General features: G+C 39.6%; 1 protein-coding gene across 1 annotated transcript in view; it reads right to left on the bottom strand.

The window, feature by feature from the left end:
* Positions 1 to 23,901, bottom strand: part of SPACA1 (sperm acrosome associated 1) — a 40,944-nt gene that overhangs the window by 9,427 nt on the left and 7,616 nt on the right. Inside the window, exons 2-5 of the mRNA XM_044430361.1 lie at positions 17,938 to 17,994; positions 12,490 to 12,591; positions 12,063 to 12,169; positions 11,179 to 11,314 (exon numbers count right to left, since the gene is read on the bottom strand). Coding sequence (XP_044286296.1) covers positions 11,179 to 11,314; positions 12,063 to 12,169; positions 12,490 to 12,591; positions 17,938 to 17,994 — 402 coding nt within the window. The remainder of the gene's footprint in view (positions 1 to 11,178; positions 11,315 to 12,062; positions 12,170 to 12,489; positions 12,592 to 17,937; positions 17,995 to 23,901) is intronic.

The raw sequence follows: 23,901 nt of genomic DNA on the forward strand, positions 1-23,901 counted from the left end.
AAAATAAAGAACAGATATTTAAGTTGTGCCTAGCAACCCCTCTCATGGTTTGTTCATTTCAGTATAATTTAGTGCAAAAGGGAAGGATTTCACTTTCTCCTTTTCTCCTTCTGATAGTATCATTTTGTTTTTCCTATTGCTAAACAAATGGCAATCAAAAATCTTGGATGAACTACTCCAAACTACCCTGTGATCTACTGGTAGATCATGACCTACCATTTGCCCACTGCTATTCTAATAGGCCTTACTTCCACTTAGTAAGAATGCATAAAAAAAGAATTATTTATTGCAGTCACAGTTCAACAGACAACAATATAACAAATCCAATAAAAGTGTGTCAAAGATGTTCATGCATAATAAGACAAATACAACCACAGAGGAACCAAAAAAGGGATTCCTCCTAATTTGTATAGAAGTTAAAAAGAATTTAATTTATTTCACCTCCAAGTAAATTACACAGCAGAAGTCAAAAATGCATTTTTCTACCCCGCTACCAGTCCTGTCAAATTATTCTGAACACTACAAAGAAACCCTCACTCGTCAATAACTGAATTCTGCGTGTGTCCTTTCTATTGCACCATTGCCCTATTTCATACTCCAGCCTATTTTGGTTCTTAACTTGCTTTTGACAAACCCAGTGACATAAGGCAGTTTATTCATGTTTTCTGATAATAGTTCTGCGGGGGAGGGAGCGTGTTGTAAGTGACGGGGATGAGTCTCTCCTCTTGCCATGTGAAGCGAGAGCCAGACAAGATCCAGAGTGTGCTCCTTGTTCTGTCACCCATGTGAGTGAGTGTGCTGGCAACAACAGGGGAGGAGGTGGAAGCAGCAGCTGGCCAGTTTTCAGAATCACCCACATGAACACGATACAGTTGGCTGTGCCGAGGAAATTTTGCTGGGTAGTTTTCATTAATTCGGCTCATTTCCTATACAGGCAGAGGCTGTTGAATTGCAACACACTGCCCTGTAAAGCGCATGTGACATATTAGCTGCTTTTGTCATTGCCTGAAACAGTGCAAGAAGGGTTGGTGTCTAGAGTCAAGTGCATTTAGCAGCTCTGCTGCTACTAGGAAATGAAACACTTCCTGTCTTCCTCAGAGGGAAGGACATCTCACCTTTCTCAAGGAACCCTTTGCTTTCCCTCCATTTCCCCACACTGGTATCTAAAGAGATCTGTTTTCTTACAGAGGGCAGGAGGGAAGCAGAATTTAGGGACTGGGCCTGCTTCTCTCAAAATACAGCATTCCAAGGTGGATTCCTCAGACTCTGAATCTGAACTGGAAGAAGAGCAGGGGTCAGAATTCTTAGTTTAGGTGCCAAGGCCAGTGAGCTTTGAGATAAGCCAAGCAAGCAGGTGAGATGCAAGCCACCTCTGGTTATGGGGGAAATATATAATTTAATTAATCCTATTGTTTGAAGCCAGGTCAAGAGAACTAAGCAATTACATAACCTCCTGGGTTCCCACCATGTGGCCCGTAAGCAATGGGAACCTCCCTGAGGATGGAGCTAACTTCAACTTGATGGAGAAGGAAGGAAGGGGATTCAGCTTTGGAATTAACTTTTCCACTTGAGCAGTATGGCCTCTAATTAGTTGGCTCATTAACTCGGATATTTTTTGCTAATGACTCATCATCACCTTCTTTGTATCGCAAAGCCAGTCCCACATGGTCTTTTAATGTAATAAAATACTGTATTTAGAACCTTTGGAGGGAGAAAAGAAAGAGGTTGCAGGGGAGGGTCTGGTTCATGACACATTAGGCCCTGGGGCCCAGTACACAATCTGCATGTCAGGCATGCAGTTTATTCTTAACTCAGGAACAAAAAGAACAAGTTCCTCATGGCTGGTTTCCCCTACAAGGAAGGGAAAGCATTCCTCTGTTGTCACTGGAAGTATAGTTGGGAACATCAATGGCATAGGAACTCCTCTATCAATGTCTGTCACCAATATTCTGCCAGAAAGGAAAACCAGGAAAGGAAACAACTTCTTTCACATGAAGGTCAAGTCTGTGCAATCTCCTGCTGCTCCAGGCCCCATTGATCAATGGAGATGCAAGTTTATTGTTCTTGCTATTCCCAGCATTAGGAATAGCATGATATGCTGGAGGCAAAGTCAGCAACCTGGTGTCTTCCACATGTCTTGAACTATAACTCCTATAAGCCCTGGTCAGCACAGAAAATGTCAGGACATATGAGAATGGTTATGTTCAAAATCAACTTGCCTGAACATGGCTAGAGGAATGAACACTGACTTCATCCATCATCCATCTCTGAGATTTCTTATGTTTCCAGAGCAATTGCCTTGCAGCCATTTCAGTGACAAGTAAAACCACTGATCATATATGGACCCCAGAGTTTCTGAGTGTTTCCCAAGCCCACAGTAGCAGAACTAATGGACATATTTATTTATTTAAAACATTTCTATGCTGCCCCCATCACAACAAAGCCTCGGGGTGGCTCACAACAAAAACAAACAAGATCATATAAAAATTATACACTAAAAATATTAAAACCCGGTGCATCTCAGCTTAAAAATTATTAAAAATCCTACATAATAAATTAACAATTAAAATAAGTTTTAAATAAAAAGGTCTTAGCTTGGCGCCGAAAAACAAATAACGACGGCGCCAGGCGGACCTCTCTGGGGAGCGCATTCCATAGATGGGGCGCAACCGCAGAGAAAGCCCTCCTCCGGGTACTCACCCTCCTAATATCATTCACAGAGGGTTCCCGGAGAAGGGCATTTGTTGCTGATCTCACTATGCATGCTATATGTGTCTATATGATTTGGAATTGCTACATGTTACCAAGGTGGTGTGGTGGCTGATCACAAAAGTGCAATTTTGCACCACAGCAATATAATTCAATTAACAAGACACCTTTCAGTCTATCATGTTTTATCAAGAACTTTCCATGCTCACTTAAATTCTAAAATGCTGGCGAATGATAGCTGATAAGAGATGTGCCCTTAGCAGATGGGTCATCGAGGCAATATGGACTAATAGTTGGATGGCTGCTAGTAGCAGAATGTATACATAAGTCCCAGATTTGTCTGTTCATAGGAAAACACATGGAGTCTATCCATCTGAAGCTATTGTGCAACACCTCCATTTCCTTTATGTGTCACTATTATACAATAGAAATTGCATGTTCAGGCCCCCTGATCAAGATCAGGTCCCAAGTAAGGCAGAATGGAAGGGTTAAAGCCCTTACTCATCTCTACATTTGGGCCCTGATTTGGATTGGGGCCCCTGCCCCTACCTCTACCCCTACTACAGAATAAGAATGAAAAGCACTTGCTAGGCACAACTTAAAGTAATGTCTGCTCTTTATTTTATTTTATTTTATTTTATTTTAAAAAGGTAAGAACTCAGATAAAAGCACTTGGAGTTGCACTTTCAAAACACTTACAGTATCTATTCTGGCAAAGCAATATAATGACACCTGTATTTTAATAGGAATTGCTGATTATTATTTCAGGAAATTTAGGACTACTCTATAAACTTCCAGAATCCTTAAATAATTGTTATCACTGAAATCCAGTGGCATAAATTTCTAACAGGCTTTTAAATCTGTAGTTTAAGAATAGCTGATTTATACACAGGTATCTTCCGAGCTAAATGTAAGATTTTTCTTCATTTGGGCCATGTAAATTTTAAGGGGCTTTCCTTTAGGGCCTTCTGGGGCCTGTCAATTTACTAACTGAAACAGCTCCTTGTTAACTGCACAGAAAATGCCAGCACGGGTCAAGGAAATTCTAGGATGCATAGTTCATACATAACATAGACTAGGCTCATACAATGGGGGAAGGAAAAGAATCCACAGACTGAACCAAAGTAGGAATTGAGCATGTCTGCCTTTTCTTTGTCACCTGCTATCATTTTGCCATCCATACCGAATAGCTGAACCACATTCCTTTCCTCTTTTTTATTATGGACATATTTGAAGAAGACTTTTTTGTTCCTTTTAGTATCCCTCACTAACCTCAGTGCATTCCTAGATTTAGCCTTCCTGACGCAATCCCTGCAATTCCATGCTACCTGCTTGTACTCGTCTTTTGTAGCCTGGCCTTCCTTCCATTTCCTATACCTGTCCTTGTTTATTTTCAGATTATCTCTAAGCTTTCAGTGAAGTCACATGGACTTCTTCTGTTGTCTTCTACCCCTTTCCCTTGTTGGAATTGTTCGTAATTGTGCCTTTAGAATTTTCTTCTTTAAAAATACCCACTCATCTTGGACTCCTTTTTTCAGTCTTGCCATGGAACTTTACTTAACATTATTCTCAGTTTATTAAAATCAGCTTTCCTAAAATCCAGGGGATGTCTTTGGTTATGTTTGTCTTTTGCTTCCTTTAGAATCGAGAATTCAAATATGGCATGGTTACTTTCTCTCAGAGTCTGCATAACTGTCGCTTTGTCCACTAGTTCTTCCCAAGTCAAGAACAGCCATCCCTCTAGTTCTTTCCTCCACTTTCTGTAGAAGGAATTTTTCAGCAACAGATGTTAGGAATTTCTTGGAAGGGTTCTGTTTGGTAGAATTTGTTGTATCATTACAGTAATGAAGTAGCATGGAAGTGCCACACATAGAACTTTTCTTTCTCCCTTCATGAGAAACCAGTCATTCTCTTGTAGGAAGACACACTACTCTTTATCTCAAAAAGGAGATCATAGTAGAGTTGGTGGAGGGTTGGGCCTGAAGGGTTGCAGGGCACCATGTTATACCGTCCCACTCAGATGGCTGTCCAGTTTCTTTTTGAAAGTCTCTAGTGTGGGAGAGCCCACCAACTCTCCAGGCAGCTGGTTCCACTGTCCTACTGCTCTGACAGTGAGGAAGCTTTTCCTGATGTCCAGCCTGAATCTGGGTTGTTGCAATTATTCCGTGTACTACATTCTGACATCAGCAAGAAGAGATCTCTACCTTCCTCTTTGTGACAGCCTTTGAGATACTTATAGAGGGATATCATGTCCCCCCTCAGTCTTCTCTTCTCAAGGCTGAACATGCCCAGTTCCCTCAGTCTCTTTCTCATAGGGCAGTATTTTCAAACCTTGGATCATTTTTGTTGTCTTCCTCTTGGCTCTAAATTTTCTGCATCTTTCTTAAATCTTGGTGCCCAGAACTGGACACACTATACCAGATGGGGTCTGACTAGCAAGGAGCACAGGGGAACTACCACTTCACATGATTTGGAAGTAATACTATTAATGCATCTCAAAATAGCATTTGCCTTTTTGGCAGCTGCATCGCATTGATGGCTCATATTTAGCCTGTTGTCCACAATTACTCAGCAATCTTTTTCTTTTTCAGTAGTGTTGAGCCATGTATTCCCCATCTTGTATCAATAAATCTGGTATCTTTTTCCTAGGTGGAGGACTTGGCAATTGTCCTTACTGAATTGTATTCTTCTGCTTTTAGCCCAGCATTCAAGTTTGCCCTAGATCTTAGTTCTGTCTTCTAGGATGTTTCCTATTCCACCCAGTTTTGTATCATCTGCAAATCTGATTATCTTTCCTTGTACTTGCTCATCTAAATCATTAATAAATATGTTGAAGAGCACTTGGCCCAGGACTGAACCCTGCAGCACCCCACTAGTTACCTTCCTCCAGTCTGAGAAGGTGCCATTGATGAGCATTCTTTCCATCTGACTTAGAAAAACTTTTAGGTGGATCCAAAATTGACTTCTATCTAGTCCAGCTTTTGCTAATTTTCTTATAAGAATGTTGTGGGGCACAATGCTGAAAACTTAGCTAAAGTCTAAGTAGATTATGCCCACAGTGTTCCTGCTTTCCATTTGAGAGATTACCCAGTCAAAAAATGAGATTAAATTAGTTTGACAGGATTTATTTTTGATAAATCCATGTTGGCTTCTATTAATCACTGCATTTTCTTCAAAGTGCTTGCAGACTGATTTTTTAAATAATTTTCACCAGAATTTTTCCAGAGATTGATGTTATACTAACTGGCCTGTAGTTCACAGGTCCATCTTTTTTCCCCTTTTTGAAGATAGGGACAATGTTAGCCCTTCTCCAGTTCTCTGGCATGTCCTCTGTTTTCCAAGATTTAGCGAAGAAAATAGCAGTGCTTCCAAGAGTTCCTCCACTGGCTCTTTTATGATTCAGGGATGGAGTTCATCAGGCCGTAAAGATTTGAACATGTTTATTCCATCTAGGTATTCCTCGACCATTTGTCTGTCAATCATGGGCTGCCATCTCTCACTTTCAGCTTGTACTTCCTCTTGATTGTAAATTTACTTGTGGGAGACGACTGAGGCAAAGTAGGAATTGAGCACCTCTGCCTTTTTCTTCTCATCTTCCACCAACTTTAAGTAGCTGGACACCCTTCTCTTTCACATGTCTTTTGTTTTGGATGTATCTGAAGAAGGCTTTGTTGTTGTTCTTAGTATCCTTTCCTATTCTCAGTTCAGTTCCTGCTTCAGCCTTTTTGATGCCATCCCTGCCATTCCTTGCTATTTGTTTATACTCTTCTTTTGCGGCCTGGTCCTGCTTTCACTTCCTGTACATGTTTTTTTCTTTCCGGCTGTCAATTTTTTGTGGAGCCCTGTGGGCTTCCTCTTTTGTCTTCTACATTTTTTTCTAGTTGGAATTGTTCGTTACAGTGCGTGGATAAATCCCCCCCCCAATATTTCCCACCCATCTTGGATTCCTTTTCCCTTAAGAAAGAGTTGCCATGGCATTTTGCTTATCATTGTTCTGAGTTCATCAGAGTTGGCTTTCTTGAAGTCCAGGATATGTGTTTGGCTGCAGTTAACCTTTGTCTCCCTTATAATTGAGAATTTGAGTATCACATAGTCACTTTCCCCAGAGTTCCCACAGCTGCTGTTTTGTCTACCAGGCCCTCCCTATTAGTTAGTATTAAATTGAGGATAGCTGATTTTCTCATTACTTCCTCTACCTTCTGTTGGAGGAAGTTGTCAGCACCGCATGTCAGGAATCTCTTGGGGGACCATGTTTGGCAGAAACTGAAGCCCCCCATGATGACTATATCTTTCTTCTTGGAAATGCTGGCAAGTTACTTTTCACAGGTTGCATCCTTATCCTCTTTTTGACTGGGTGGTTGTTAATAGACACCAATTACTATGTTTCTTATTTTTACTCCCTTTAAGAAAGATGCTTTCAATGGAGCTACTAATTCCTCTACTTGTATTTCTGTGCAGATGTATGTGTCTCACATACAGTGTGTCTCCATCTCCCTTTGTGTCCTATTTTTCTTGAACAGGTTGTATCCATCAATAGTAGAGTTCCAGTCATGTGAGTCATTCACCAAGTTTCAGTTATTCCTATAAGATCATAATTGCCCTCATGTACTAGGAGCTCAAATTTGTGTTGTTTGTTTCTCATACCCTGGGCACTGGTGCAGAGACAATTAAGTTCATTCTTATTGTGCTCTGGTTTTCTTCTCACATTTTTGGGGAGACTGGTGTTGGGCACTGCTTGCAGTTTTTTCTTTGTTGAGATACAGAAGGCAGGTGATGGTCTGCTGTGCTGCATATCTCCCTCCCTCATATGGTTTAGCTTAAAGCCCTCCTGATGAACTTTTTCATGTAGTGGTCAAATACATGCATCTGTTCTTTGTGATGTGCAGCCCATCATTTGCCAATAGTCTGTCTTCCAGGAAGCTTAGCTAGTGGTCCCAGAATCCAAATCTCTCTTTACGGCATGACCATCATTCACTTGGGGATTTTTCTTTCCCTAACAGTTCTTCTGCCACGTACTGCTAAGACTGGGGAGAAGACTATCTGGGTCCCTCTGTTTTTTATTTTCCTTCGCAGAGCTTCAAAGTCTGATGTTATTTCATCAAACTTCTCCTGGCAGTGTCATTAGTTCCCATGTGGAAGAGAAGGAAGGGATATTTGTCAGTGGGTTGTATGAGTTGCATGAACTTGTTGGTTATATCTTTAATCTTGGCACCAAAGAGACAGCATACTTGGTGATTCTCTGGGTTATCGCAACATATATTTTTTTCCACCTTGCACAATAGTTTCTTGTTTCTTCAAACTTCGGTATCTTTTTCCTTTCTTGATTGGCCTTTTGTCTCTTTTTCGGAGATTCACAGTGCGCCATGTAGTTCTTTCACAGTGAGCTCCTCCCCCATCTCTTCCTCAAGTAACTTGAAGCAGTTTGAGAGTTCCACTGGTGCAGAGTGCCTTCTTGGTCTTCTGCATCTAACTGCCACCCTGTTCCAGGGAGTTTCCTCATTTTCCCTTCCCTCTTCTCCTGCCTCAGCTTGCTAATGTTCTTCTTGCTTCTGGAAGACACTTGCTGCTGCTCTGCTCTGTCTAGGAACTCTTCTTTTTTATTATGAGGGTGGACACTCGCTGCTCCAGTGCTCTCACCTTTTCTTCTAACAGGGCTACTAGCTTGCAACTCTTTGGACAATGCCTCCCTACTGCCTAAAACCCTAACTGACAAAATCTCTCCTACTCTTCTGTTTCCCCTCCTTTTCTATTTCATCTTCTTCATAACCAGCCACTCGCATTCTACTGCCTCTCTTCTGCAGGATTGTTCTGGGCACATTGAAGGAAAGACCTTGTTAAATCCCAATAGGATACAATGGGCAGGGTTTTTTCACATTTTAAATTAAAAGCTCCCAACCAGAAGCCAAATGATATAACTCATCAACTACAGGCCCATCTTCAACCCATAAAAAGGCAAAAGCTCTGATTAAATGCACTAGGAATTTGACCAGACGTAACATGTTCTATTGCTCCCTGCAATAATTCATGATTCCTTCAGTGACAGAAATGTATGCAAAGACTTACTAAGTCAGGCCATCAATCCAAATACTCTGGATAAAATCTCTTGACATGGGCCAGTTTATCTAATAGCACCAAGCAGTAACGTATGAAGCCATTCCTTGTTTCCTGTACCTAATTTCCCTCAGCATGACCTTGAGAATCCATGGCAACTTATTTCCAGCATACAGTTGTTCATAAACTATGCCTAGTTCTTTCTTTTCACTGATGTGTGTGTGTGGGGGAGGTGTCCTTTGTTTAGTCCCAGAGCTTAGAAAATGGGATAAATAATAATTTGCAAATCATCTGGAATTATCTACTAATATCCTCAGACTTAGGAAAGAAAATGGTAATTTATAATGAAATATGTCCCATCCCTCTCTAGCAGTGACAACTATTTAGCCATATCTGCTTTTTCAGTTTCTACTGTTCTGAAATGGAGGCAGCATTAAGAATGGCTGTGAAGTCCTTAGTCCAGTAGAAACCAAGAGATTATTCAGAATAAATGCTGCTTGGGCAGACTAACAGCCAGCCCCTCACATCTGTTTGCTTTACAGATTACCCAGTGCATAACTGCAGTGTAAAATTAGAGGTGCAAAACCTTCCATTTCATAAATTTAATGCATGGATGCTAACTGCACACACAATATTAAGCAAGTTTGGCAATTTCAAAGTTGTAATTGATGTTACTTAGGTGATTATACCTAATAGCAAGTACGTGAGACTCTCTCACATGTACACTACACACACACTGAAATGCATATATGGTTCAGTATGAAATAAAGCTAAAAGGATGGGGCAGTGAAACTGAAGGTACCTCAACAACCACAGTGCAAGAGAGAAGAACTTTGAGAGTTGTCAATGTTTCATGCACAGTTCAATTTCCAATTTGAAATTTTCTAGAAGTACCACCTGCAACATATCTGCTCACAAATACACAGGACTGAATCTCTCAGCAGTTTTCTTCCAGGTTCCTTCCTACTCACTCCTGTAGGGTAAAAGCTCTCCCCTCCAATAAGCTGCTGCTAAGTTCTCCTCCCTGCAGGAAAATGTGGTGGCTGCAGAAGAAGCAGAACAGGCCAGAGAGGAAACCCCTGTGGGCCATGTCCAGTCCATGAGCCAGTGGTGCGCCATCCTGCTGTATTGCCAAACCAGGCATTTTCCTACATTTATCCTAGATTTATTTGCTTGTGTTATTTATTAATTATTTCTAAAATGTATAGACCTCCTTTATACAAACAAATTGAAAAAACAAACACAAAAACCTATATAAATGTAAACCATATTAAAAACAATGCTGTCCTAAATGCATCAATCCACCATCATCACTACTATTATTATACAATTAAATCATACAGGATAAAGTCCCCAGAAAAGTAACCAGCCAATCTAGCAGTAACACAATCACATACATTTAATCAAACAGTGCCTCCATCCAAATGTTTCTCTCTTTCTCTCTGACAGTTTGCAAGCTTCTTTCTGCCCTTACATATTTTAGTTACATGTAGGTTGGAAAGATGCAAAAGACAGCAGGGTTTCTGTACCTATAATAATTGCCCAGACAAGAGAACAACTACACCTCCTAAAACTTCCTCTTTTACATAACTATTAAAGGCGCAGGAGCACAATACTCTTATATCTAGTCACCCTGCTTTATGTATGAGTTCTGGTATGTTAAAGAACATCTCTGCAGAACTTTCTTGCATAGGCATTCATCTAGCGCTTTCCCATGCTATCATGATTTTATTCTTAAAGAGTTGCTCAGGGACTCTTCTGTGATCCCTACTGCTTAATTTAGCAACATGGGTACATCTTAACTGCAAAGAACAGGGAAGAACACTATTGTGAAGAAAAGGAGGAAGAATTTTTTAAGTTTTCTTTTCATGTTGATCTCAGGCTCCTTTTCAGACCTTGAACTGATATCTACTTTGAGTGGCAAAATGCAAGATGACGGCTGCAACTAGTACATCAGAAAAATTCTAACTCTGCAGTATTGCAAGATCATTACAAAGGGCCTGGGGAGAATTGAACAAGGTGTCACCAGATGCTTCTGTTAAATTGCCTGATCTTCCTGCCTTTTGAAATCAGTGAGGGAAAAATGCTAAAGATTGAATGCAGTACAGTAGCTAATTAAAGCATAAGAAAAGGGTTTAACTTGGCATGCATGATTCATGATTTAGAAGTTGTACATCACTGCTATATAAACATCCTGCTTTCAAAAACTATCTTGTTGTATATGGGTGCATGAATTAGTGTTGAGCACCTTATACATTTTAGTTCGTGTGAGCAGAACTCCTTTCCTTTATACCCTGAGCAAAGAAGAAACGTCAGTGTTTAGAGGATTTCTCCATTTGGAGTTCCAAAGTTACAAATGGGGATGTAGGTCATCTCAAAACTATCTGACTAAATATTTATGAACTTCCATGAACTTACCAGCTGTTGTATATACTGTGTATTTTACAGTTGCAATCAGGTCTTCATCTTCTGATGTATCACACTCAAACGCAACTGGGTGAGTATCTCTGTGGACCTCCAGAATAGCAGAATCATTAGGAAGTATGAGTGATTGCTATCAATAAAAACAAAGTTGGATTATCTCATAAGGTATTGACTATGCCACAATACTGTGACAGTTTGGTGAAGGGAGCTTTTTATATTCTATGATTCTTCTGAAGTTTCCAACATTATAATTTTCTCTTCAGTGAAGGATGTAGCACAAACTTTTGACAACTGAAAATGAATCTCTTCTTCTGAACATACGCTCCATGCAAAGAAATTCAGAGGAAAGCTTACTTTCAAGTTTATTTTATATTTATATAAGGAAGGGTGGAGATGATCTATGTATTTGTCACAAATTAATAGCAAAGTTTTTCATTCCCACACTTTCTGCACATTCTTTGGTCAATGTGTTGGAAGTAGCTTAGCCTTAAAATAACATGAAGGAAGGAGCATCTTTCAGTTAAAATAACTTAACTCCATGGCCTCCATTAGTTAATAATTAATTAGTTAATTCATCAGAAGAAAGAAAATAAGAATGGTGGGGAGAGAGTGTTGGTCAGGAAAAATGAAGATATTTGTTTCTCAAATCTTTCCATTATATCGTTGTATATACTTAATTTTGTCTCTCTGGTAGCTTTTTCTTCCTTAATTTAAACTGAGGTTTTTGGGAATATGGATGCATCTTTTCTAGGTCTAACTGATGTAGTTTATGAGAGGTGCATATAGATACACCATTATGCAAAACCAACAGTTTACAAAGAATCATTAGAAAGGAAAAAATAAGTAAGTAGTGCACAGAATGGAACAAAATTACTAACCTGATCTGGAATTAACATTTTCCAAACATACTGAAATCGGTTTTCTGGAGGTATAAAAATACAAGGCATCTTCACGCTAGTAAGACTTTCTGAAATTGGTTTTCCCCCTGCAGAAGAGTTTTAATTGTCACTCTGTGCCTGTAACTAAAAAACCCCCCAGTTATTATGTACCTCATAATAACAGGCTAGGGCTTTGGAAGATATAATTAAAATTAGAATAAAATTGTACACTGCATGCTAGTAGATTAATATTTAAAGCTGCTTGAAAGAATCTATAATCTAAAAAGATACATATTTCCTAGGTCTAAAAGACCTGCAGGACCATGTCACCTTAAACCTACTTCAGAATCAGTACATGCCATTATGGGAGTGAGTCATTATTACCTATTAAAGCTAACTAGGAGGTACTCTATATATGATTACTTACATCCACAATCTGTTGGTCCTCTGCACTCTTCAATACGGACAATGCACTTTGATTCCCCTACAGGGCATCCATTAGTTAATATAACTTCTCGAATGCCAATGCCTTTGATCAAAATAGAAAGAGTAAGAGTAAGCGTCTCTGTATTTCTTCCAACCATTTCTTTGCTTTCTTTCTCTTTATGGTGAATGCTCCTGTAGTTGAACTCCTAAAATCAAGAGATTCTGGTCTTGTGAAAGGCCTTCAGAACAGCCACCTCCTTTTTATAGCTAAATAAGCCTCATTCTGCATGAGACTATTGCCTAGCTGATGGTGCCCCACCATCCCACCATGTAAAAACACTCTCCTTTTACTAGAATTGAATATGCACTTTCATTTTATGCACTGCTAAAAACAAACAAGTTAATTAAAATTTAAATATCAACGCTAGCTTGCAGCCTTTGTGAACCTGGCCTTTCAAAGCCTCCACAATCTGGTGCCTGGAGCATTTTTGCTCTGATGAGCTCATTCCAATCAGGTGCTGAGCATCCTTAAGTCTTATTGATGCCAATGGAAAATTACAGTACTGAACACCTCACAGGATCTAGCAGTTTCAGGAAGGAAGGAAGTACTCTTACAGTAAAGGAAGCCTTCAGATGTCATTCTTATCTCACCTTGTCAGCAACCCTCATAAGATAAATTGTGTATGTAGATGGTATGCAGCCTGAAAATAGCTTACTATTTCTCTCCTCCATTTTGTAGTGATTGCTGGCAACATTACATCTGCATAGACCTTTTTTTATCCAATGTGAGGCATTCACTGCAGTAGCACCACTGAACACACTGGAGAGAAGTGGCATGAGCCTAGTTGGTCACTAATATCTGGTTCAGAATATTTCCTGGGAATTTGATATTTTTTTCCAGAAATGATTCTGCTTTAATAATCCTAAAAAGCAACACTGACAAGTTCATATTTGAACTTGGACAATTTATGGGGTGGTAATCATCAATGCCCGACCTGTATTAGTGATGGCTCTTAGGAGACACACATAGCTCAACTAATGATAATAAATGGAGGAAGGAAGAAGAAGATGACAAAGACCTTGCCAACAGTAATGCAAATTCATCATATATTCCCCAGTGTTGGGATGCTAGCATTAACTGATAGGCTCATCAACATACAGCTTTCTGGGACTAGTTTGGTTCTGGTATGTTACTGCAGGGTGGTCACATGTTAAAGATGTGCTACATTTTATCAGTTTTAAGTTATCTCAAAATATAGCTTTGTTGCACTATGTAACTTTCACCCTGTTTACTTGGAATAAGACCCATTTAGTTCAAGGGCACTAGTAAGTGCAGAGGACTGCAACCTGCAGAGAATGGAGACTGCTATATGCAATCAGAATTAAAAAATTCCAAATCTCAGATTTCAGCATTTCACTTGGAAACAAGTCATTTTCAAAAAATACAAGCATATTCAACACAAGTGCTGTGTTTCTTTGTTTTTCTCTTTTTCTTCTGCCAAACACTTTGTACTCAACTCTCTCAAATGGCATAGGATGCGAGGGAGGAGAGAATAGTATGTTTAGTCCCAATAAATACTGAGTAGATTGCCATCCTTTACAGAAATATTTTGTTTACTAAATCATATGAGAACAGGAAAGATTTTTTAAGCCTTCTATGACCTAGAAATAAACAAAACAGTCTATTTGAATATTGAATTAATCCCTTTGCATATGAAAAATACCTTGTGGTAAAGTATTTTGCAACACAGAATAGAACCCGATGGATTCTGTAATATTTCTTAACTGATGCTTAAGTCATGAAGCATTACCTCAAGTGACAAAAGAAACAGCAACACTCACTGGAACAGTCACAAAGTAGCTGAGCAGGTATCATATCAAAGATGAAGAAAACAAAGGTGTAGGTGGCAATGAACTGACATTTTTATTAAAGGTATTTCTCTTGCTTTGGAGATCTGCGGGTTTTTTTTAAACCCATATAAAGGGAGGAGAAAAGTTATGACTGAACAAGATCAGTCTGGGGAAAGAAAAGTGCAAGAGTTATCAAGAGTATAACAAATGAGTGTTCTAATTCTCCATGGAAAGGGGTGAAGAAAAGAGATGAGAGTATCCTTCTGAGCCAACATAAGCCTGATTCCTGTCCCCATGTTCCACGTGACTCTTATTTCTACTATCCAAATTCCCCCAAATAAACTCCAACTGCAAGTCCAAGTACAATTCAGGAGTGACAGAGGCTGGATAAGCAAGACCATCCTTACCCTTAAGGATGGAGGAGAAATTCATGCAGTTCACAGACTTACCTGATTTTGCATTTTGAACCAATATGCAAACCAAAACTCAGTTATGCTACCAAACTGGCACTTCTCTGTATTTTGCAATATAGTTCTTCGATGATAAAAGTGTACAAAAATGTATATATATTAGAAGAAAGTGCACAGACAAAGTATATTAGTGAGCAGAATACAGAAAATGCATTGTATTAGGGAAATGCTTTCAAAAAAGTGTAGACTACTCAAAATTGTGTACAAAAATTATGTATTGGGAGAAATGTGTACAAAAATGTATACACTTTCACGTGAACATTTTAAAACGTTCTCAAAATTGGAGATGAACTGAATTTAAAAGCAGAAAAATGAGAAACTGAAATTGATACATTTGGAAAAACCCTATTCACTCTGCATGATTTGTGAAATACGCCAACAAATGATACCATTAACAGAGGGGGAAGCTTACTACCTGAAGATTAAATTTGGGATTACAGAGTCGTATTCAAGTAGTTACAATCTCTTTAGATTTACTTGCACAGTGACCCATAAAGTAAACCCATTACTGAAATGCATTCCAGGTGAGAAAATTGCCACTGCATGTGGTTTTTTTTCCCTTAGTTTTGTCATCAACAGAGTGGAAGAAAGAGCCATTTCTGCATGCTAGTTCTAGTATCAGACACCAGATTCTGTGTGTGTGCCGTGAAACAAGAAACAAGTCTAGGCCAGATAAAACAGTCCTGTGTGAACCAAATATAAAGATCCAGCAAGACTTAATTGAGAAGTTCTCAAACCTTGTTACTGTTTTCTTCAACCTTGATTTTGCGTTTTCTTTTCTTCTCCTTCTTTTCCTTGATAACATTAATATTTTACCTCCATGCTTTTGTGGCTCGCAATTTTCCGTAATTTTCTACAACATCGTGTTCCAATGAAGTTCTCACTGAGAAGATCAGATGCTCACAGCTACTAAGAAGTCTAAGAGTGGTACCTGAAGACATTAAGAAAACTTCCAGTGGTACAAAGGAGTTTTCTCTTCTCCTCTCTCCTGCAATCCCCCAGCACCTCCAGACTGTTCGATAGTCCAACTGCCCAAAGCAGATTGTGAGGAGTGCAAAGGGTAGCAGGCAGAAGGGAACTATGTAGCTCTGGTACATGCTGTTTCCTTGGTGGATGGACATTGCTACATATAATTCAAAGTGTGTGAGAGCAGATATTTTTGGTTTAATGGGATATATACATTTAACTGGCATTTGGCCAAGTCTGATTGGCCAGCTTTATTAATAATACAGAAGAAGGTAGCAGATCAATTCAATACAGAAAAGTTGTTAAATTTAAAAGGAATCAGCACATCCAAAAGATCCAGAAAGAATGATGACCAGAAGATGATTTAAACTTATTTCAGTTTTCAGCTACCGAATTTAAAAATGACAAAATGAATGGGAAAAAGTGTTTTGAACAACAATAATGGGGAAGTCTTAGTAATCAGAGGGACTGAGATAAAAACAACACAATAATCCACACTCAGAAATTAAGTATGGGTTCATTGTGGATTGCCACTGGACTGTGGGTTGTTATGGAAACCAGTCATGGAAGCAAAACATGTTTTGTGAATAACCAATAATTCCTCATCCAACAAGAAATCATGGATTCTCTTCATGGGTTGCTTCACTAAATAAACTACATTTTGTTAGCACAGTTGAGTTCAGACAACACAATAATTTATGTTTCAACAACAATTCATGGTTCACTGACAACCCACACTTAAACCATACTTAATCCTTGAATGTGAATTACTGTGCTATCTGACCATAGCCACTAGCTCCACTTGTGATTAAGGAAACATAAATTGTAATAAGTTCAGCCCTCAGGAATATGGGGTTAATCTGTTAAAGTTACTATTTTTAGCCTTAATTCCTGTGCAGTAAAAATAGGAACAATGCTGATCTACCTGACAGACTCTCAGGAAGATTTAAAAAAAAGGGATAAAATATCGAGTACTTTAAAACTGCTGTTAAAATATGAACAACAGCATAAGATAAGTCCATGCTATAATATTTGTGGAGAAAGAAAGACAGGTAGCAAGGAAGTTATAAGCACATGGGTAACTACAAATTCTAACAATTACCAGAACACTGTGAAATCAGAAACTTTGGGGAGGGGCCATGGCACAGTGGTAGACTTTTGCAAACAGAAGTCCCTGGTATCTCCATACATGGCCAGGACCAACCTGGATATATGCTTCTGTATAGCCTGAAGTGCCTGATCCTGCCTATTCTTGAAAGCTAAGAAGGGTTGGGCTGGGTTGAAATCTGGATGGGTGACTTGAGTCCTGCACTGAGCAGGCAGTTGGACTCAATAGCCTGCTAAGCCCCTTACAACTGCATGGTTCTATAATTCAATCAATTTTAAAACTATCACATAGAAAACTGTACAAAAGGAATATATGGTTCAATATTAAAAATATTCACTGGCAGGGATTGTTCTGCTGACGGGGGCTGGAGACGCTTCGTATTTTCTCCTGAAGCGCAGATGTCTAACACCAGGATCTAATGAAAATAAAGTTTTCAACAGGACCTGCTTCCCTTTGTGGGCTTCTTGAGAAATGGAGCCATTGTAAGATATATCCTTTTTTCTCATTATCTTAGCATGGTCACAGGCATTTGCTAACGATGGTCATAGTACTGTTGAACACTGTCTTTCCACTCTTTTCTGAGACCTTAGCTACCCTTAGCACAACTAATAAATTGTATGACATGTTGAATACAGAATAGACTATTAAAGAAAAGCAATTTGTTTTAATAGAGCTGGTAATATTGTATGGGGGAAGACATCTGTGAGATGCATCAGAAGGTCTTTCAGCTTCTTAATGTCTCACAGATGTTCCCAAATAGAGAAAATTGTTACTCTGGTGACGGCAGCTCATGAGCCAATAAACAAATGGAACTGGATTTTTAAAAGGAGCTTGCAGGCTGTGAGATTAACAACAGATCTGACCTAAATGTATAAATGACAATCAACTGGATTGTTTTTGTTAATTATAGTTATCAACAACTGAAATCAATGAAAGGTGAACGAGGGCACATAAATTACAATTGCTAAACAGCTAATGTTAGCATATTATTTTCCTCCACCCCACACACAAATTACATTATTTAAGTTTTTTATTCATCTGCTTTTATACTCACCACATGTAACTGTACATTCTCCAAATTCTACGTCCCTGGGATGTGTCAGATTTCCACCTGAAAATGTAACAGTTACCAACAGCTGATTACAAAATGAAGTTAATTATAAGAAAATGCTGTTCTTCCCTAGAGCCTTTGAATCTTGTCATTTCCTTCTCGGTGGGGTACTGTGAAAGAAGCTGTCTTCTTCTGGTCTAATATAATCTTGAAAGCAAATCCAGCATGGAATTCCTGATTTTTTAAATATGATGACGTTGAGAAATAATGTATACAATCCTACATGATGGCCAATGTAGGATTGTATACATTGTATTTCCCACCATCATGTTTCACAAAAGATTGAAGTCAAATGCCATCATTATATGAGTATGTCAATTTAAGTGACTGGAGGACACTATTTTAAATATTTTACAGATCACTGCTGTAATAAAGAACTGTGTTACTGTTGTATTTGCTTGCATAGCCTCCTGAACCATTGCTGATGGTCCAGCAAAAGGTTATATAAAATCCTATGCTCAATTATATACAGAAAGCAGACAGAATACAGATTTTGCATACCTTAGCTATTTATACGAGCTGTGTGCAAACTGGCTTTTGAAATTCTCTACCCTATTTGTGGACAGAGAAATCAGGAGTAGGAAAATTGTGCCCATTTCTCCAAAGAAAAGGGGAATTCTTATGGGTAGGACTCATTGTTTTCTCACAACTGGTTTGCAGCACATCTTTGGGTTTTTTTTCCATAAGGGTTCTCTGGGCTATATCATAAAGACTGAACCCCGTTTTGCATCTACCACAAGGCAGGTGTGAGGGAGACAATTTTGTGCTGAGCTCCAGTGAAGGGGTGCAGCAAATGCTGGGCCTCAATCTGTCCTTCAAATTTCTGAAAGTTTTCTTTGCCCATGAAAGAGGCTTCCATTCTTTTTGCCTCATTTACTGGGTATTTTATAAGGGATTTTTAAGATGTTTCTGAGCATACCACATCACTCAATGCAAGGTGGCCTAGGGCCCTGTGTGTCTTTTCTTTCTATTACGCATCTGTCCACTGCTGTGCAGCCTCTGAAGCTGCCCATACTTCCTGGACTGGAAAAGAACCTGTGGGAGGAATTATTTCATGATGTCCTTCCCTGGGTCTCAATTGAAATGCAGAACACGGAGGAGGCTACAGGCTGCTGGAGAGATGACTGTATGAAGAAAAACAGTTGCTCACACACCTCAGCCATTTCCCAAGTCAGGTAAGCACAAGAAACCCAAACACAACCCATAATAATTTCTCTGAAATATCTTCCTTGGAATTTCCTTTCAAAAGTAATTTCTTTTCAAATTAAATGAGAACAGTAAAAAAAGTAGGAGAAATCATCAGCATGGTCTTAATTTATACACAGTTTTCAACTGGTATGAGTCATAATTGGACACTCCTTCATACTAAAACAATTTTTTTCAGCTTTTCTCTCTCTTCCACCTCGAAATTGATTTTACATTTTGGGTATTTTATTGTTATTCTTTGACTTTTATATCCTGCTTTTCTTCCTCTTCCAAGGAACCTAAGGTAGCTTTCAAGAGTCTTCTCCTCTCCATTTTATCCTCACAACAACTATCCTATGAGGAAGGTTAGGCTGGGAGTATGTGACTTGCCCAAAGTCATACAGTGAGCTCCATGGCTGAGAAAAGCCTAGAACCCAGATCGCCTGTGTGCCACTCAAACACTCCAGCCAATATTCCACAGTGAAGCTGAGCTTGGCACAAAAGAGCAAGACTATCATGGAGAATTTAAATATACTTACTTACGTAAGAATGGATGTGCTTGCTTGCTTCTTAACGAAAAGAAAATAGAACTTACTTCCATTATTTATCATTTTCAGTACACATAATATCAGAGTGCATTTTATGGAAGATTTTAAAAAGCTTTCTATTTAAAGAACTTCAGCAGTTATTGTTTACAATCATGTAATTACAGAACCAGTTCCCTGCCCACCAAAGGTGGCTGGTGAATACTGAGGCTGAGAAAGGACAAGCCGATTGTAGAGGCAGAGCCAAGAAATTGAGATTGAGCTGTAGAAACAATGGCAGAAGAGCACAGAAGTTTGTGATGCATGTAACACAGGGGTCTCTTAAGATTGAACATGGTGCACTGCAGAAACAAAGGCCAAAAAAATCTTACCAAGGAATTAAATGTGGCCACCCAGCAGCATAGTAATTCTTCAAAGCATTTAGGAGAGAAGAAATAATGGCATACCAGTAGCAGAGAAACATAAATTGTGGCCCCTGAGGTACAAGCTCCTTGAAGCCCTGGAATTTAGCAAGCTATAACCAATAACTTAGTTTTGTTTTTGTTTTGAAGTTAACCAAAAGTTAACTAAACATTTGCAAGTTTTCAAACTCTATTCGTTTATGAAGGAAGATGAAGCCAAGTGAATTGTGACATAGAAAAAAGACTGCAAATAAATAGCAAAGTCACATTAGGTACAAATTTGACTAGCTGCAAGAGATAGTGTGGGAGGAGGAGTCAGCAGGTATTTACGGTGCTCTCATCCAGTTATGTTCTGATAACAAGGCTCTCCTGCTGATGTGGGTTACACTGGAAAGATGTGGTGAGAATTTTGATTCTTCTTTTTGGGGATTTTTTTATTCCCCTAAAAAATTCAAAAAATTTCCTTTCACCCTCCTTCTTCCTAGCATAACCTGAGGTACCACCAGAGCTTCTTGAAATCAACACATGACCTGCTGAGCCCAACCTGTATTTCAGCCTCCCCTGACTTGCTGCCCTCCTGATGTTTTGTACTTTTAACTCTCATCCACCCCAGCAAGCATACCTAGTTTAATACAGCTGGAAGGTACCAAGTTTGGGAAGGATCCTGCATTCCTATACTAAGGCTACAATACCTAAGAGTAAGCCCCACTGAACTCGGTGAACCTTTTTCTGAGGAGACATTTACAGGACTGTGCTTTAGTCTCAAACTGCTATGGGTACTAGTCAGGAGAAAGTCCCTATATAGAAAATATTGAAAGACATTTCCCTTCTCTTTACAGGTTAAAAAAGAAAAAAAAAGCATACAGTGAGGTGAGTGGCAGGTTCACACAACACTAAGCCACCCTGAAAATAAGATGGGTTGGTTGTTCATGGGGGGAAAAAACCCTTGGTCCGCCAATCAGTATCTCAGTATCCTTTGCAGCAGAACCTGCCTTGTCCCCACCTCCCTGCTTTGATCACTATCCTTTCTTGTCATTGTGTGTGCTTTTTTCCCATTTATTTTTCAGAACCTCAAACATACATAAATGGGGTCATAATTTGTATTCTCCTTCATGGATCACTGCCTTGTTGTGGCGAAGGGGCTTGCGTAGCTCAATGAATCTATGAGCTATGCCCAAGACAGACAGGTCATAGCCGAGAGCTCTGACAAAACATGATCCACTGGAGAAGGAAATGGCAACCCACTCCAGTATCTTTGCCATGAAAACCCCATGGACAGTACCAAAAGGCAAAAAGATATGACGCCGGAAGATGAGCCCCTCAGGTCGGAAGGTGTCCAATATGCTACTGGGGAAGAGCGGAGGGCTAGTACTAGTAGAGCCAGAAAGAATGAAGCGACTGGGTCAAAGTCGAAAGGGCACTCAGTTGCTGATGTATCTGGTAGTGAAAGGAAAGTCCGATGCTGCAAAGAACTATACTCCATAGGAACCTGGAATGTAAGATCCATGAATCAAGGCCAGTTGGATGTGGTCGAACAAGAGATGACAAGACTGAACATCGACATCTTAGGAATCAGTGAACTAAAATGGACAGGAATGGGTGAATTTAATTCTGATGACCATCAGGTATACTACTGTGGGCAAGATTCCCTCAGAAGAAATGGAGTAGCCTTCATAGTCAATAAAAGAGTAGGAAAAGCAGTACTGGGATACAATCTCCAAAATGACAGAATGATCTCAGTTTGAATCCACGGCAAAGCATTCAACATCACAATAGTCCAAGTCTATGCCCCAACCACTGGTGCTGAAGAGGCTGAAGTTGACCAGTTCTATGAAGGCCTACAACACCTTCTAGAATTAACACCAAAAAATGTCCTTATCATCATGGGGGATTGGAATGCTAAAGTAGGAAGCCAAAAGATAACCGGAATAACAGGAAAGTTTGGCCTGGGAGTACAAAATGAAGCAGGGCACAGGCTGGTACAATTTTGTCAAGAGAATACGATGGTCATAGCAAACACTCTTTTCCAACAACCAAAGAGACAACTCTACACATGGACAGCACAAAACAGTCAACTCAGAAATCAGATTGACTATGTGCCCTGCAGCCAAAGATGGAGAAGCTCTATACAGTCCGTAAAAACTAGACCAGGAGCTGACTGTGGCTCAGATCATGAGCTTCTGGTTGCAAAATTTAGGCTTAAATTGAAGGAAGTAGGGAAAACCACTAGGCCACTCAGGTATGACCTAAATCATATCCCTGATGACTATACAGTAGAGGTGACAAATAGATTTAAGGAATTAGATCTGACAGGCAAAGTGACTGAAGAACTATGGATGGAGGTTCGCAACACTGTACAAGAGACAGCAACTAAAACCATCCCAAAGAAAAAGAAATGCAAGAAAGCAAAATGGCTGTCTGAGGAAGCTTTACAAATAGCTGAGGAAAGAAGGGAAGTGAAAGGCAAGGGAGAAAGAGAAAGATACACCCAACTGAATGCAGAATTCCAGAGAATAGCTAGAAGAGATAAGAAGGCCTTCTTAAATGAACAGTGCAAAGAAATAGAAGAAAACAATAGAATAGGGAGGACCAGAGATCTCTTCAAGAAAATTGGAGATATGATGGGCATGATAAAGGACCAAAATGGCAGGGACCTAACAGAGGCAGAAGAGATTAAGAAGAGATGGCAAGATTACACAGAGGAACTATACAAGAAAGAGCTTAACGTCCCTGATAACCATGATGGGGTGGTCACTGACCTCGAGCCAGACATCCTGGAATGTGAAGTCAAATGGGTCTTAGGCAGTCTGAGCAACAACAAAGCTAGTGGAGGTGACAGTATTCCAGCTGAGCTATTCAAAATCTTAAAAGATGATGCAGTAAAAGTGCTACACTCAATATGCCAGCAAATTTGGAAAACTCAGCAGTGGCCACAGGATTGGAAAAGGTCAGTTTACATTCCGATCCCAAAGAAGGGCAATGCCAAAGAATGTTCAAACTACTGCACCATTGCACTCATTTCACATGCTAGCAAAGTGATGCTCAAAATCCTACAACCTAGGCTTCAGCAGTATGTGGACCGAGAACTACCAGAAGTACAGACAGGATTTCGAAGAGGAACTAGAGATCAAATTGCCAACATACGCTGGATCATGGAGAAAGCTAGGGAGTTCCAGGAAAACATCTACTTCTGCTTCATTGACTATGCTAAAGCCTTTGTGTGGATCACAACAAACTGTGGCAAGTTCTTAAAGAGATGGGAGTACCAGACCATCTTATTTGTCTCTTATTTGTCTCTTGAGAAACCTATATGCAGGTCAAGAAGCAACAGTGAGAACTGGTCATGGAACCACTGATTGCTTCAAAATTGAGACAGGAGTTCGGCAAGGCTGTGTACTGTCACCCTGTCTATTTAACTTATATACAGAGCACATGAGAAAGGGGAGGGGGGCCTGGATGAATCACAAGTTGGAATTAAGATTGCTGGGAGAAATAACCTCAGATATGCAGATGATACCACTCTCATGGCAGAAAGTGAAGAGGAACTAAAGAGCCTCTTGATGCGGGTGAAGGAGGAGAGTGCAAAAGTTGGCTTGTAACTCAACATTAAGAAAACTAAGATGATGGCATCTGGTCCTCTCACTTCCTGGAAAATAGATGGGGAAGAAATGGAGTTAGTGACAGATTTTATTTTCCTGGGCTCCAAGATCACCGCAGATGGGGACTGCAGCCAAGAAATTAAAAGATGCTTGCTCCTGGGGAGGAAAGCTATGGCA

This window comes from Varanus komodoensis, unplaced genomic scaffold (genome assembly GCF_004798865.1).
Source record: "Varanus komodoensis strain SLA01 unplaced genomic scaffold, ASM479886v1 scaffold1, whole genome shotgun sequence".
NCBI classification, from domain to species: domain Eukaryota; kingdom Metazoa; phylum Chordata; class Lepidosauria; order Squamata; family Varanidae; genus Varanus; species Varanus komodoensis.